General features: G+C 30.9%; 2 protein-coding genes across 2 annotated transcripts; one reads left to right on the top strand and one right to left on the bottom strand.

Moving 5' to 3' along the window:
* Window positions 1-155: 155 nt before the first annotated feature.
* On the bottom strand, window positions 156-6519 carry LOC131853230 (NADH dehydrogenase [ubiquinone] 1 alpha subcomplex subunit 9, mitochondrial). The gene is made up of 7 exons (XM_059204069.1): window positions 6350-6519; window positions 6015-6208; window positions 3166-3389; window positions 2621-2824; window positions 2206-2367; window positions 1263-1449; window positions 156-513 (listed from the first exon to the last, which is right to left on the bottom strand). The coding sequence occupies exons 1-7, from the start codon at window positions 6393-6395 to the stop codon at window positions 334-336; spliced, it is 1197 nt and encodes a 398-aa protein (XP_059060052.1). The 5' UTR covers window positions 6396-6519; the 3' UTR covers window positions 156-333.
* A 3907-nt stretch (window positions 6520-10426) lies between these two features.
* Window positions 10427-15389, top strand: LOC131853256 (synembryn). Its single transcript, XM_059204099.1, has 8 exons — window positions 10427-10905; window positions 10998-11137; window positions 11252-11729; window positions 11814-12019; window positions 12432-12570; window positions 12953-13196; window positions 13733-13947; window positions 15157-15389. The coding sequence occupies exons 1-8, from the start codon at window positions 10822-10824 to the stop codon at window positions 15310-15312; spliced, it is 1662 nt and encodes a 553-aa protein (XP_059060082.1). The 5' UTR covers window positions 10427-10821; the 3' UTR covers window positions 15313-15389.
* Window positions 15390-16336: the final 947 nt, after the last annotated feature.

Below are 16336 nucleotides of genomic sequence, written 5' to 3'. Positions count from 1 at the left end.
TCTGCTTCTTCCTTATCCCATTCATTTGGGGTCGGCATAATATGTTTTTCTCTTCCATCCATCCCTATTCGCACATCCCAGACTATGAATTCCTACATAATACTATGAATAAGGATGATACATTAGGTACATAAAAATACGAAATGAAAAAAAAATAACGATGAAAATAATTTATTTAAATTGTCTACACAACTACTATTACGCGTACTCAAATAATTTATGTCTGAATTGAATCTTATTGAAAAATGTTTCAATATTACAATAGGATAATTACAAGGTTTGATAAATAGTTATTATTGTTTGGATACCATAGTTAAGATACTAAGTACTCAATTAGCTGTTGTAAACTTTAGGAGGGTCTGGTTTTGGGAATTCTCCAATTTGATCGATGTAATATTGGTAGGCACGGTAAGGTTTTAACTCCCATGGTGCTTGGTCTTCTATTTGCGTCAAGTTCACACCTAGGTCTTCCAATGTCGGTAGGCCGGGTTCCACGACGTCGGTTGTCGCTTCCTGTAAATGTGTACAAAATCATATTATTAATATAATTAACGATTTAAGCAGTAGTCCTGTAATAAATCAAATTGACCATATTATAGACATAAACATTACTGCAATAACTACTGTAAGCATCTGTCGGCTGTTTTTGATTAAATACCAAAGAATAGGGTAGCCGACATTTCGTAATTAATATTTATTTATAATAATAAGACATGTTTATTTTTACATGAATAAATGAAAAGAAAAGAGAAATAACATTACAGGGGATCTATTACTTAGTAATATGTTACAGTTCCAGCGGCTTAGTTATAACCCTTACTACTCAGAGTAGTTTTAGTTACACGTACTATGAAATATAGATTTATAAAAAAATCTATTCAAAAGAGCAACACACAAGTATCTAGCTCATTCTTCTTGTGATGAATCTGCATTCCGAATCAGTGGTGAATCAAAATATGACTATTCAAAAGTGCTTGTAATGAGTTTATTTGCATAAACATTATTTTTATTTCTATTGAAAATTGTTCGAATGATTTTCTGAATTAAGAGATAACCAGTGAGTCAGTCAGTATCATAAATAGATTCAAAGAGATGCCCGCTAGATAAGAACTCACGTACTTTTGGGTAAGCTGAAATTTAAATCACAGAGCCAAGACGTTGATTTCAATACAAATAGTTTATGATATAACAATATTATCCCACTTTTTAATATATGCAGGCAAAGACGGCGGTTTAAGCGCTATGAGACGTAACATATTTACCCTTTCAAGGGATTCCCAATGCAGATTTCCAAAAGGATATGCTGGAGAAATCAAATTCACCAGAGCCACCTTTAATGGAAGAATGGGGTCATATTTCATATCATAGCGGAAATAACCCCATTTTTCATCTTTGCGCATAAGTTTGTAGAACCAATCTACCAAGTCCGCCAAGAGATACCGCTTTGGTCTGAAATGAAGGAAGAATTATTTTCGTTAAACAAATGTTTCATTGTTTTCGTTATATGTTAAAATGATTGAGATATATATATAATAGGATAAGTCGATATAGGTTTAAGTATGTCGGAAGTGCTTAAATACTTTGTGAAACGCCTATTATTTGCATTGATATTTTTGGATAATGTTTATTGCAACGCATTAGATACCGCGGTATTATATATCTGTAAGAGATCTGATATGGTATACACGTCATATCAGATCTCTTAGATAGTAGATAGAACCAAGAGTTTAATAAAGCCCGAGTAAGTTAGTATTTAGGATGATTATGGAATAGAGCTTGTGCCTGCGCTAATATGCTTACATTGAGTGTGAAGTCAGGTCAGTACAGCCATCATAGTAACTATATATGAATTAACCACAATGGTTTTCAGGAGACCGTGTGGAGGTCAACTAAACATGGTACAATATGGAGCCTACTAGAACCCATTTTTAGTAATCCTTTATTGTTTTTGTCTTAGTGAAATAAATGTCAATTAAAAAAAACTATTATTATACCAACCCAACCCTATAATACTTTATTAATTGTGTTAATGTATTTTTTAATTAATACCCAAACATTATTACTGAGTAACCTCTAAAATTAATAAGTAATAAGTAGGTAATATAAATATCCAATAGTCCCCCAACCCTATATAAAATTGCAAAAGGCTATAGGGAATGTCAAATTAGTTGCAGAAGTACAAAAAGAAACTACATATATACTAACCCAATAGCCTGATACACCTGGCACCTTGTGTCTGGATCTCTTATAGCATTTATAATGCCTTGGGCCACATCTGACACAAATACAGGCTGTTTGACTGTCTTCAATCCATTTTTATACAAAGGCATGAGCTGGCCATGAGTTCGCAACGGTGTTGCAAAACTCCTGCAATTTAAATGTTACAATTTTAATTAACTCTTTTATGAAGTTATTCCCTTAATAAATGTACTGTTATTTTTGTAGTACATGTAATTTTATTTCGCATATTTAAAAATATTACCATAAACTGTTATCGGTATAGTAAATAATTTTAAAACTTTTCTTTTTCTTTGTGTGCCACAAAATTAGGAAATCGTTAAGTGAGCCGCAAAAAAAAAAGGTTCAGATGTACTCTTCTAGAGAATAGTTAGTTAACTACCTTATGAATCGGTCTTCAGATCCGTAAATATCAGAAGCACGCAATATGGTAGCTGTGGGGAACTCCTCCCTTACTGCATTCTCTCCAAGATATTTACTGATTTTATATAAAGATGGTTTCTTCAATACCAAAGGTGTCGGATTTTCTTCAGCATTAAGATAAGACAAATGAATCAATCTTTCCACTCCCACTTCTCGGCAGATTCTGAAATATATTGATACCATATTTTAATATTTTATGTATGATTTGTGTTAAGCAGTGTTATTTTTTTATTCTGATCCCATCAGTATAGACAGATACTCTTATAAAATATTTATAATCAGGACTCAATTTCAAATAGAACTGAGTCTCTGCTTCCAACATTTTTGATACACCCTCTGAGATACCTGTTATGAATGTATATTATTAGCTTTTTATAATGTTAGGTTTTACCTATTTTGACACTCCTTAGCAGATTATCAGAATAAACTTTATAAAGGATGGATGGTTGACTCATCACAGAAATTTCAATAGTTGGTGGAGCCTCTCTCAGGTTAATTACTGACCTTGCAATGCGACGAGGTCCTTCAACATGAACATCTGTATATGTGAAATTTTTAGTTTCATAATCTCTACCAATCAAGTTGATGACCACATTGGAGTAACGGACTGCCTTTGCAATAGACTCCTCATCTCTTATATCAAAAGGAGTGAACAACACTTGTCCTAAATCTCCTGCAACTTTAAGCCTTTGGGCATCATAGAAGTCACTCCTGTATGGCAGAATCATCTGAAGCAATAACATTTATGAGTAGAGACCGGATTATATGCAACATAAAAAAGCTTGTTATATGCATGCAAATATGCACGAAAATTGGCAAAATATGCAAAATTAAATGATAAATTTTAGGAATCCCCAAAAGAAAAGTATTGTTTTTTTTATTTCAAAATCAGCATAAAATTAGTAAATTATTTTTTGATAGGTGATATTTTTTATATTATGTTATGTGTGAGGTGATTAATATCACCTAATACATAATAAAACCCTAATGGGCTTTTGATATGTACAGTAACATTACATGACATTAATTTTTTTTTGTAAATCTAAGCATGTAACTATTTATATGTGTAATAGGTGGAATGACTTTGTAGTAGGCGTGTGCGACGTTATTCTGTCTCTTTAAATTTATTATCGTAAAAAAAAAACTTGCACGCGGCTACTGACTGCGTTCCAAAATTCAGTAAAAAGTCACAATTATTACTCAATAGCCCTTATATTTTGTGACTGTTATTATATTAAATTTGGTCGCATTTCGGAATGCAGGATGAGTGAAAATATTGTAAATGTATAGATAAAATGCATCATAACTAGATCTTAGGTAAAATATGCTATTACCTGTGAGAATGGCTAAAATATGCAAATGCATATGCGAATATGCAAATGCATATAATCCAGTCTCTATTTATGAGTATATTATATAGGATTCACTGTTAAAATAGCATACACAATTTTCAGTTTCTGCAGAAATAAGAAACTCACATTAAACTAACTTTCTTTAAAGTAATTTAGTCATATGAAGTACAATATATATATAATATAATTTCAGTTTATTTCTTAATTTTACATACTCATCTTAAATAAACAAATTATATTGTTACATTACTCTAACTAGTTTCATTCTTTAAAAATAATGAACAATGGCTACTTAGGTATATTCTGATATAACTAATAAACAAAATCCACTTGGAGTTTTGTAAACAATAAAATTAAAGCACCAGAATACATTTGGAATACAAAATATGGCCTGCTCATTTTAATAAAGGTTGGCAGAATTGAGTTTTTTCAATACAAATATGTAACCATGCTTTGCTTATTCTTATTACTTTATTTTATAAAGGAGGTATTTATTTTATAAATCACTAAAATATATACTGTTTTAAACTTGACGCGGTCATTATTTATACGTATAATTAGTAAAAATCATATATTTATTTACTGATTATCGAAGAGCAGCGGGTAGATGGAAAATGAAATCTTTTTATGGGCAGACATATGCGTCTACGTTTGCATATGCGACGTTCACACGTCTTCGTTTGTTGCTACTACGGGAACTCGCTCGATATTCATCTCGGCAAACTGTACGTACATTTAATACATTTTTTGATCGCGTATTTTGTTTTTGTTTAATTAAACCAATCAGATTCCAGGCATTAGAGAGCCTATAGCCGTCTTCTCGATTGAAATTTTTATATTTCTGTATTTCAATGGCCTCTCTAACCATTCTTGGGATATAATGCCGTTCTGATGTTAATACTTTTGGTTGGTGTAGTTCAATCCAGTGATTCGGTCCCGATCCGTTTACATATGTAGTGTTCCGCTATGGCTGATTTACGTGGATCGTTGTTGTTGTTTTAATAGCTTTTATATGTTCAGCAATGCGACGGGCTATTGTTCTTTTTGTCTGTCCGATGTATGAGCTCCCACAACTACAGTCCACCTTATAGACTCCAGGATGTTGTAGAGGAAAGTTGTCCTTAGGTGAACGTAACATTTGCCTTATATTAAAGGAGTGACTGATAAGATAAGCAGACTATTGAGTAAATACTCTGTAGATACTGTTTTTACTCCGCATCACCTAAGGACAACTGTCTACAACATCCTGGAGTCTATAAGACGTAGTTGTGGGAGCTCACATCGGACAGACAAAAAGAACAATAGCCCGTCGCATTGCTGAACATATAAAAGCTATTAAAACAACAACAACGATCCACGTAAATCAGCCATAGTTGTTTGTCACTGATTGAACTGGAAAAGGCGTTATACGAATAGAGAGGCCATTGAAATACAGAAATATAAAAATTTCAATCGAGACCCCTGAATCCAGTGATTTTTTAATTAAACAAAAACAAAATACGCGATCAAAAAATGTATTAAATGTACGCTTGAAAGTTTGCCGAGATGAATATCGAGGAGTTCCAGTGAAGTATGTGGAGCCCATTTTCATTTTCCATCTACGTGCTCTTCAGTCTACCCGTGATCATGGTGGTTGAAACACTACAAATATCCTCGTAAATAAATATAAAACGGTAAGATCCGTGATTTTTACTAATTATACACTAAAATATAATTACAATTATTCTTATTTGATCAGGATAAAATTAATAATTATGGCATTATGTATATATATTATATTTAGTTACTTAGCTTATGTTTCTAGGTTGTATGTATATGTATATAAAATATACATACAATAGGTATGTAAATTTGCAGATGAAAATGATTATAATAGCATTATAAATATTAAAGTGATTTCTTTAAGAATGTATTTGGTTGCTTTAATTTTATTAGCATATGATTTATATAATATAGGAACATTGAGTGTTTTATGTATGAATAAAATTGAATAAAGTTTACCTGAGTGCCAATTTTACCGAGCTTGTTGCAAACATATCTGCCCACAAATCCAGTACAACCGAACACAGTAGCCACTATGCCATTGAAACTACTACGACCACCAGTGCCTCGTTTGTACGCCGCTAAGTTAGGTCTCCCATCTCCACTGTATTGCGCAGTCTTGATATAAACAACACTCATAAAACCATTTTTGGCTGAAATAGATATGTTTTTTTTTTTATAATAATATGTATTAAATTACTACATTGCTTATCGGATTACTGTCAAATGTATTTTGCTTTGTGGTTATAATAATATTATGTAAGTGTAGTATTTCTTGTGGGATAATAACTTACGTATGATTTTAGTAGCAAAATGGCCAGTGAGAGCCATTGTGGCCATGTTTAATTGATTGTTTCTTCTATCGAAATATAAAATAGTTTTAATGTTAGTAAGATAAATGATTATTAAATATAACAAATATTTTTGTATGACTAAACTGGGCCTTCTAGCCACAGCTTCTGCCAATCTGGCCGAATACTGACTTCTTGAATGACTTTATGTACTTGACTGACATCAAAGAGTGACAATCAAATTGACGTCTTGGAAAGCGCGGGAACGCTTGAAAGGAAGTGCGCTATTTTAAAAATTTTATTATATTTTATTTGGTTTATTCAATTGTATATCGTATATATTGTGGTTAAAATAAAATCCTAACCAAAGCAATGGGGAATTAGAAGAAAGCCATAAAAAGCCTGTATCTCCAGATGATCCAGATAGTGACTGCAAATCTTCAACTTCATCCGAATCTGACGGATGAATTAGATCGAAAGAACTGTATAAAACTTATTTTGTCACGGATTATCATAGACGTTATCCAGAGGATTCCGAACTGAATTCGTTGTATTCGTTGAGTTCCTAAAACTATAATAGGCTCTAGAGACCTTCTATCTCTTTCATCTTGTTTAAAAAGGTTTAATAAAGGAGTTTCTCACAAATAAGATAAAATGATCCTGGCCTTGCTGCTCTTGTTTTACCTTTCTTAAAGAATACCAATTTAAAGCGAGTATACCAGCTGGATCCACAGAAGTTACAGGAGTCATTAGGACTGTCCCATTAAACCTATCCAATAAGAATATATACTGATATCAAGTTATAAAAAAATTATATGTTTCGGCGGTTTCTACGGTTAAAAATGTGTGGTTTTTTCTACAGTGACATAGCAATCACTTTTGCAGATAAGATAAGGATGGCGACACGATATATCACCATACATCGCTCCTGTGAAGCAGTGCTTCCGTTGTTTGAGGTATGGACATCTAGCTAAATATTGTAAAAATGCAGAGACATGCTCCATATGCAAAGGAAGTCATAATTTTAAAATATGCGATACACCAGTAGAAAATGCCAAATGTTTCCATTGCGATGGTAATCATGAAAGTGGCACATGTTAGTATTTCCTCCAAATGTCCAATCAAACAAAAAAAATTATAGAAAACAGAAACAAAGCTCAAACATCTTCATATGCAGATGTATTTAAATCTTTCCCATCACTAGGTACTAGACAGAATAAATATAATAATGATTTGATTTCTTTTCTTAAAAATGATGATAAATCTCTTGGTCTCTTAGTAGAGTCCATAGAAAATTGATTACATTAAATAAAACTCAAAATAATTTGCACAAAAAATTTATTAGACATTCTTACTGAAAATTTCAGTAACAAAAACATTATGAAAATTCACCTTAAATAATTTAAATATAGATCAGTGGAACGCTCAAATTCTGCTGAGAAATCGACATTTACTCACACATTTTCTTTATGGTTATATTGCACTTTTATGTGAAACTTGGCTTCGGCCACATCATAAATTAAAAATAAAGGGTTATAAAATAGAGCAATGACTCAGGTAATTACCACAACGGTGTTGCTATTATCATACATGAAAACCTTCATTATAATAGAATTAATATGTTTTCTGACGATTCAATACAAACTTTAGTCATTCAGATCATTATAAACAATGAAAAAATATCATTAGCTACTATTTATTGCCCCACCAATTGTTCAGACTGTTAACTTTGTGAAATAATGATATTGGTAATTTTAATGAAACACCATTTGGGGTTGTGATTCAATTAAACGAGATATTTTAGAAACTTTAGATGAATGTAACCTAGTTTTATTAAACGATGGTCATGTCACTACTGTAGGTAGTCATATTTGGAAGCCAAATGGCTTGGATTTAACCATAGTTAGTCCTTCTTTATCCCTTTCATGTAACTGGTATGTTTACGAAGATCCGTTAAATCATTTGCCAAAAAACACAATTAAATTTACAACATTCCAATTTTTCTTGTAAAGGAGCCAGTTCCAAATAAATGGGACTTGTAAACTGGGACAATTACAGAAAATTGTTAATTCAAATTATGATTTTCTGATGAGAGCTATCTGTTCAACATATGACACTTTTTGTATATTTTAAATTCTATTGATATTGTTCTAAATAATAAACAAAAACAATACAATTGTAATTCTTCTACAATTCTAAACTATCAAAATATAAGCATCCTCCAGTACCATGGTGGAATGACACTTTGTGTTCGTAAAAGTAAACAAGCATATATAGATTAAAGCACCAGAATACATTTGGAATACAAAAAAAACTATTAAAACTGTGCCAAAGTGCTGAATTTTCTAATAAACAGAACCACTTCTATATCTAATGTTTGGACAAAAGTTCGAAAATTTAATAAGAAATATATAAATAAACCTCGGCGATGATATGTGGTTAAATGAATTTTTTCACATACAAATATGTTTTACAACAGTTCCTAACAATTCTGATAAAGCTAAAGATATTTTCTTTGATAAACCTTTCAAATTACTTTATTTTATAAAGGAGTTGGGTATAATATTTGTTGATAAATCAACAAAAATATAATTATTATATTTATTATGGTATAACTTATTTGAATGGAAAACAGATTATAAAATTAATAATTATATGTTGCTGATTATGTATATATATTATATTTTTGAACAATTACTTAAACAAAGCTAGAGTATTTCGTTTCTAGGTTGAATATATATATGTATATATATTAATATACAACATTTGGTAGCAATTTTTCTGGTATGTATTCAATTTGTAAATCAGAAGATTTTGGCAGAAAATTATTATAATAGCATTATATAATATTATGAATGGTGATTTCTTTAAGAATGTTTCATTTGGTTGCTTTAATTTTATTGGCAAGGTATACTCATTTATTATATATTATTTAGTTCATAGAACATTGCTTTAGTGTTTTATGTGATGAATAAAATTGAATAAAAATCAATATTGCTTTACTTTCTGAAATTTGTGCCAATTTTTTAGTAATAACAATTTAAATATAGACTCATCTAGTCAGGTGAAATATATGAGCATTATTCTGCCCACAAATTTTTAGTGTAATATTTCAAAATAATTTAAGAACACAGTAGCCACTATGCCATTATTCTCAAACTTTGGTCGGCACTACTTGGGGAGCAGACCAAAATTCTGTTAATTCTTTACAAGTCGCTGGTTCGAACGCATTTTGAATATGCGTTCTTCTGTTTTTGTAACCATCAAAAAAAAAATATGTTGATAAATTAGAAAAACTCCAAAATATAAATTTAAGATTAATTTTGGGAGCCGCTCAAGTTAAGTTGAATCTCCCATCTCGTTTTGAATTGCTAAAACTGTATTGCTGAAACATTCTTGATATAACCAATTATTACATAAATTAAAAAATCCACTCTCCTAAAACCATCTTTTGGCTGAAATAGATATGATTTTTTTTTTATAATAATATGTATTAAATATGATGTCTACATATCTCAATGGAACAATTATAGGATATGTACTGTCAAAAATAAAGTATTTTGCTGTTTATGATGCCAAGGAAAAAATATCATTCGGTTATCGAATAAATATTATGTAAGTGTAGTATTTCTTGACTATATTGGGATAATAACTATTAACGTATGATTTTAGTAGCAAAATGGCCAGTGAGAGCCATTGTGGCCATGTTTAATTGATTGTTTCTTCTATCGAAATATAAAATAGTTTTAATGTTAGTAAGATAAATGATTATTAAATATAACAAATATTTTTCTATGAAAATGGTTTCGTCTCCTAAATTATTGTTCTGCCGACGAAGATCAATCATTAGATCACTAATGTCAACATTTCGCAGCGATTAATATTTATTGATAAATTGATCAATATATATGATCTGGCCAGAATACAAACCCATTTTCGAGACTTCTTCAACATTTCAAGATATATACTTTATGTACTATGACTGACATCAAAGAGTGACAACATTTCAAGATATATTACTACTGAAGCAAGTATGGGCTAGATCAAATTGACGTCTTGTAAAGCAGTTTATTCATTGTTCAATGACAGTCATTGAATTCGATTTTGTTTTGTTTTTTAATATACATTATTGATATCAAAACATATATCAAGCAAAGCTTATAGAATTCAAGGAAATTATAGAAGTATAGTATATTATCTATAATTATAGGAATTATTTATAGGTATACGGAGATTGTGTTTCGTTTTGTGGTTTGGTTAATTCTTGTGGTTACCTGATTAAAATTATCTTGGTGTCTACACAACTATATTAATATATTACATGCAGCATTTAGTTGTACTCGTTTAGATTGATGTAAATTATGAGATTAGTATAGTAGCATTGCTGAACTAGAACACTAGTTTCGTCATATAAATAAAAAAAATATTGAAATTAAATATTGTTCTTGAATAGTCATTAACTACAGATTTTTGCAATGGACGAAGACGACATATCTATCTTATGTACTAGTAATAACATTGATGAAATAAACAACATTTTACAGCAGTTTTTGAAAAGTGTAAGTGTATATATTTTAATAACTATTTATAACTTTACTATCATCATAAATTTATGCATAGGTAATGGTTGGTTGGTGCATATTTTTTTCAGAATGAAAATGTGTTTACATTTCCATCATTATGTGAGAACAACCGAAGATTGCTACTGTGGACAGCTTTATTTCAGCATCTTCAGAATAAGTCATTGGAGGCTGTCCATGCATTGTGTCTCGCTACTATAAGGGTTCTCAGGTACCTCATTACTTTATGTATACTTTTAATAATAGACATAAATAGATGTTAAATATACATTATCTATATTTATATTTAATGTGGTAACTACATAATTAATAATATAATTTTCAGTCGAGATAAATTGGATTTGGAGGCATTACTATGTGAAAAGTGGATTACAGTACTGATTGAAAGGGCTGGTTACTATAATATTATGTCAGCAGGGGATGAATCTGCAATATCTATAGATGTGGCCCAAAAAGAGGTTATAGTTGAAGCATTAAAGTGTCTCTGTAATCTGGCTTTCAACAGTGAAGTGGCACGTGCACTGTGTGCTCACACCAATATTGCTCAGGTTCTGGTTTCTAGAGTACGCCTCTATAGAGACATACCATTCAAAGATGATATTATGTTGTTTGATATGAAATTGCTCTTTATACTAACAGCCTTGAGGCATGATATTAAAACAAAAATTAAAGATGAATTACATGGTATGGATTACCTGATAAGTTGCATCAATGAAATCATAATAGAGGCATCACCTAATATAACAGAAATAAATCCTTCAGATGGCATTGACATGGTGGAAAGTGCCCATTGCATCTTTCATGTAAGCAAATAAAATTCAAATTTATACTACTTTAATTCTCCATTCCTCCATTAACATATTATTTAAGAGAATTTTCTGTTTTAGGATTACCAGCAAGCTATAATTTGTGAGATACTGAAAGCTCAGTTCAATTTGATTATTCATTCGGGTTCGGAGGAAGCTATTAATGAAGTTGAGGAAGCCATGTTCTTGAAATTGATGGTTGTTCTTACTACACTGTTGCATGTTGGAACTTCCAATGAGAGTAAACTTGTGGAGTTAAAGAGTAATATTGCTAACTTGTTGACAAGGTGATTATATATTTCTCTAAAATTATATTATTAGTAGGTATGATATAAGGAAGATTAAATTGAGTCTTAACAAGAATGATTTAGATTAAATAAAGGTACTTCCTTCCACTAGCCATGATCACACACTGATTGGCTAATTTTTCTATATTTTTATTTGCTATATGTATATAATTATGGTCAAACAAATTAATATAAAATAATAGTCTAATTTTTACCTATAATGGCAAATCAATTACGAATGTATAAAAAGTGTTGTATGCTATGTAATTTTAATATTATATACAAAATACTTTATAAAGAATAGTTTATGTTTAACAGTAGAATGAGGACAAAATTAAATAAGATATTTATTATCTCTTTATCTATCAATATTCATTCAGGTTATTTTAACGTATTATGTGATTTATTGCAGTGTACCTCTGCTGTTTTATCCTTACCTAACTCCACAACTGAATACTGGAGAAATATGTCAATATGCCTATGAGGGAAGAAACATGGATGCCTTACATTCACTTGTACTTTTGTTCCAGAATAAATTATCAAACACAACGGTATTATTCAAATTATATTGATTATATTTTAGTACTGTTATCTAATTCATGACCTAATAAAATATATTTCCGCACAGTAATACCTAATTAAGTAAAAAAAAATATTTTTTGAATCACATCAATTTTATTATAAATATGTCTTGAGTAAATATTTGTTCAGACCATAAATTAGACATGGGAAAACGTTAGGGCACTTTATATGACAAACTTATGACTATTATTCTCGATGAAAAATTGTAGGAAATAGTAAGAATTTCACCGATAAGAGTGTCGCTCTTAAATTACGAATAAATGAAGAATCTTTTAAAAAATATATATTCTTTTATAAGATTCCTATTATTACATTAATGTATACGTTACTAATTATATTCCATATTTGCAGAACACTAAAAATCAGTATGAGAGTTTATCTCCTATACTGACAGTAATGGTAAAGTGTGCGCGCAGTTGTCGTGCACAACGCAAGTACTTGCGGCAGGTGGTACTACCGCCGTTACGTGACGTCTCGAGCCCGCCCGAAAAAGGAACCACTCTTCGCAATCAGTTGTGTAGGCTCCTCACCACACCTGTAACCTCAGTCAGAGATTTGGTGGCGGAATTTTTGTTTGTGCTATGCAAAGAGAAGGGTGAGTTTCATTGTTCAACATTTGATGAATCTATATGCTGCGACAAAGGCCTGGATTTGATGATTTAATGCAATGGCTCATCTGGCATACTTATGAATAAGAGCTGCTTGTAGGAACTGGTCTGTTCTATGACTGATTTTCTTTAATATATTAACTCAACCAGTTTGTTGTGTATTCAATATTTTAAGTCTAATAAAGTAGTACTAGTTAGTAGTTTGTATTCACACGTTTCAATTTAAAAATATAAAGATAGAACTAAATTATTTAAAAGACAAACATGCAAGTTTCTCACTCGATCTTCTTGGCATGATACAACTTTCCGACTGAGCGATACATTAAAAAAAATAAGTGAAGACTATTCAAAAGTGCTTCAGTGTAAGTTTTTTAATTAATGATTTTGTATTGGAAACATCTTGCCCAGTGGTTTATTACCCAGTGAGTTCTAAGTGGTTGATCAACACCTTGTCATTAAATTACATACATTTAAATAAGAAATCATTAAGTATTAAATTATTTTTGTTTCATACACTTAATAGTTGGCCGCATGGTGAAGTACACGGGATTCGGCAACGCTGCGGGTCATCTCGCCCAAAAGGGACTACTGAGTGGTGGGCGCACCGGGCAGTACTCATCTAGTAGCGACGACTCCGACACCGAGGAATACTTGGAGGCGCAGCCTCACATCGATCCTGTCGTGGGTTGCACGCGGCCTCCTCGCGTAGATCCCTTTGAGGGGATGTCAGAGGAACAGGTACTTTTTAATGATTTGATTTGTTTATCTGATATTTGCATTTCTTTCGTTTCCATTGGAGTTTATAAGTATTTCCCTAACTTATATGGTATTTGTTGTTATTTTATAGATTTATTAATACAATAATAATAGTGGTTGATTTATTTCACAAAAATAGTGATCTTAATAACCATAATACTGGATACAAATGTCAAGTTGGAATTGAGGATTAAATTTTACAATATAAATACCGAAAGATTGATGAATCTTCTATTTAATAAATGATTTCTTTACTTACTCTGTAAAGTAATTTGGGTGACGGCCTTATATGAAGGTTGAAATCAAGTTACTTAACAATCGTTGCGATTTTACTATAATACAAATTAAGATAATGGCTTTCAGGCACTTATACAATGCCCTTCCACTTTAGCTGGCGTTGTATCCGTTGTTAACGCTAGCTTTATAAATATAACAGCTCAGCACTCTTGTAAATTAGTATGCACAATATAAAATACCTCTAAAGACATTTGAAACCACTGTAACTAAATATAAAACCACAGCACTGTAGCTGTAATTCATACCACTGTAATAAAATCTGGTTGATGTGGCTTCGCATACATGAAAAACCTCATATTATACAACTTGAAATTAGATAAGTTGCAAAACTTATATGTATAGCGTACCAAATAAACCATAACTGGCGATGTTCGTTATCAATATTCCATCTTTTATTAGCTCTTTATTCATACTGTGATTAGGAAGGTCTGTACAGAATGATGTAATAAAATAATAATGTACAAAAATGTGTCTTACATAACACAGTTCTAATATTATTTCAAAATACACATCCGAAGGAATAATGATCCTAGGAGAGTATGAAAATTCTGTCAGGTCGACATCCACCAGGTTCCTCTGGAAACCATCGCTTTTAAGTCTTGGTGAATTCTCCATGATAGGTGATCTGACTTCATGCCCATTCAAACAAATGGTGCATTGCCAGCGAACACTATTTACATAGGCAAATGTACCATTCCATAATCACCCAAAAAAAAAAATTTATTTAATTATTACAACATATGTAACTTTTTATTAAGGATTTCTCTTTAACTCAGTAATTTACGGATTATGTAAATGACATACATATTATATTTTGATTTATTTCCAACTTTTATATCATTTACGATACATTAAAAAGTTGTTACCACTCATTTAAATTGTGTTTTTTTACAGAAAGAGTATGAGGCTATGAAACTAGTGAACCTGTTCGATAAAATGGTGACTGATGGAGTAATGAAGCCCGCACGAATTGGTCCGGACGGACGACCACAGGCTGTCGATCATGTATTAGAACTCAGAGAACAACCACCAAATAGACCACAGTCATAAAACGGCGCATAACATTGAAATAAATTGAACAATATGAAATCTCTTATATTTCTAACAGATAAGAACAAAAAAGAATTAATTGTATGGTACGTTTTGGGTCAAATTGGTAACGCTTACATAGATATTACTGCCTGTAATATCTATATTTATTTTATTTATACACTTTATTGCACCTGATAAAAAAAGTATTAATTTAAACCTTTCTGTAATCATTTACTATATTGTAATTTTAACATATTTAGATATTACACGAAGTCATATTATATTTGTAATGAAATGCATACTGCTTGTATTATTGTTGTAGGATCCATATTGAAATCTATCTGTGCATAGCAATAAGAAACAGACGGCTACGTCACTTAAAATAAGTCTACCTGCATCATATGAAATACGTCTGTACTTCTTATTTGATATTGGGGACTCTCGCTCTAATACCTTTCACAAACCAATGTTTGCGAAAATGACGTTCACACTTTGTGTACAAATATTTAGGTAAACTAGTTAGTTCTGTTTGTTATATAGGTATACTTACTACACTTACAATACCTTCAGTTCCATAATATATAATATGTACGACTACATATAGGCCTTAAATGTAAGTTAGAGGAACTCGATTCATTATCAAAACGACAAAATAGTTGTACGGAAGTAATATTATCTGGCGTATCTACATAATTCGTAAATTATTTGTCATGAGTGACGTGGAACACGTGCCAATTTGTATTAAATTATCATTGTCTAATTTAAAAGCAAAATGTGATAATACATTATAATTTGATACATATTTTTAAATTGTGTGTATTGGAAAAATTAGGCACTAGTGTCATAAATATTTATGTTTATTTATTATTCAATTTTACTGGGCTATGTCAATCTAATATTTTTTGTATATCATAAGAATTGTCTAGTACATATATAATTATATATAGATAATAAGTAACGTATAACTTATTAGAAACATTATCATTCTATTTGATTCTATATAGAAGTTTGTGCTGTAAAAATATGTTTATGTAGATTTGAC

The sequence above is a fragment of the Achroia grisella genome, unplaced genomic scaffold, assembly GCF_030625045.1.
Source record: "Achroia grisella isolate CSIRO2021 unplaced genomic scaffold, CSIRO_AGI_Agris_v1 utg900, whole genome shotgun sequence".
Lineage (NCBI taxonomy): Eukaryota > Metazoa > Arthropoda > Insecta > Lepidoptera > Pyralidae > Achroia > Achroia grisella.
This window is presented reverse-complemented; position numbering and strand designations above follow the sequence as displayed.

What these genes read in the sequence shown, in the direction of transcription:
- LOC131853230 (XM_059204069.1), bottom strand. Translation starts at nt 6,395, where the DNA reads ATGGCCACAATGGCTCTCACTGGCCATTTTGCTACTAAAATCATAC. An exon ending in GGACCTCGTCGCATTGCAAG is followed by an intron (nt 2,825 to 3,165) that starts GTCAGTAATTAA and finishes AATATATTTCAG; the next exon opens with AATCTGCCGAGAAGTGGGAG. An exon ending in CAGGTGTATCAGGCTATTGG is followed by an intron (nt 1,450 to 2,205) that starts GTTAGTATATAT and finishes CCTTCATTTCAG; the next exon opens with ACCAAAGCGGTATCTCTTGG.
- LOC131853256 (XM_059204099.1), top strand. Translation starts at nt 10,822, where the DNA reads ATGGACGAAGACGACATATCTATCTTATGTACTAGTAATAACATTGAT. An exon ending in ATAAATTATCAAACACAACG is followed by an intron (nt 12,571 to 12,952) that starts GTATTATTCAAA and finishes CCATATTTGCAG; the next exon opens with AACACTAAAAATCAGTATGA. An exon ending in TGTGCTATGCAAAGAGAAGG is followed by an intron (nt 13,197 to 13,732) that starts GTGAGTTTCATT and finishes TACACTTAATAG; the next exon opens with TTGGCCGCATGGTGAAGTAC.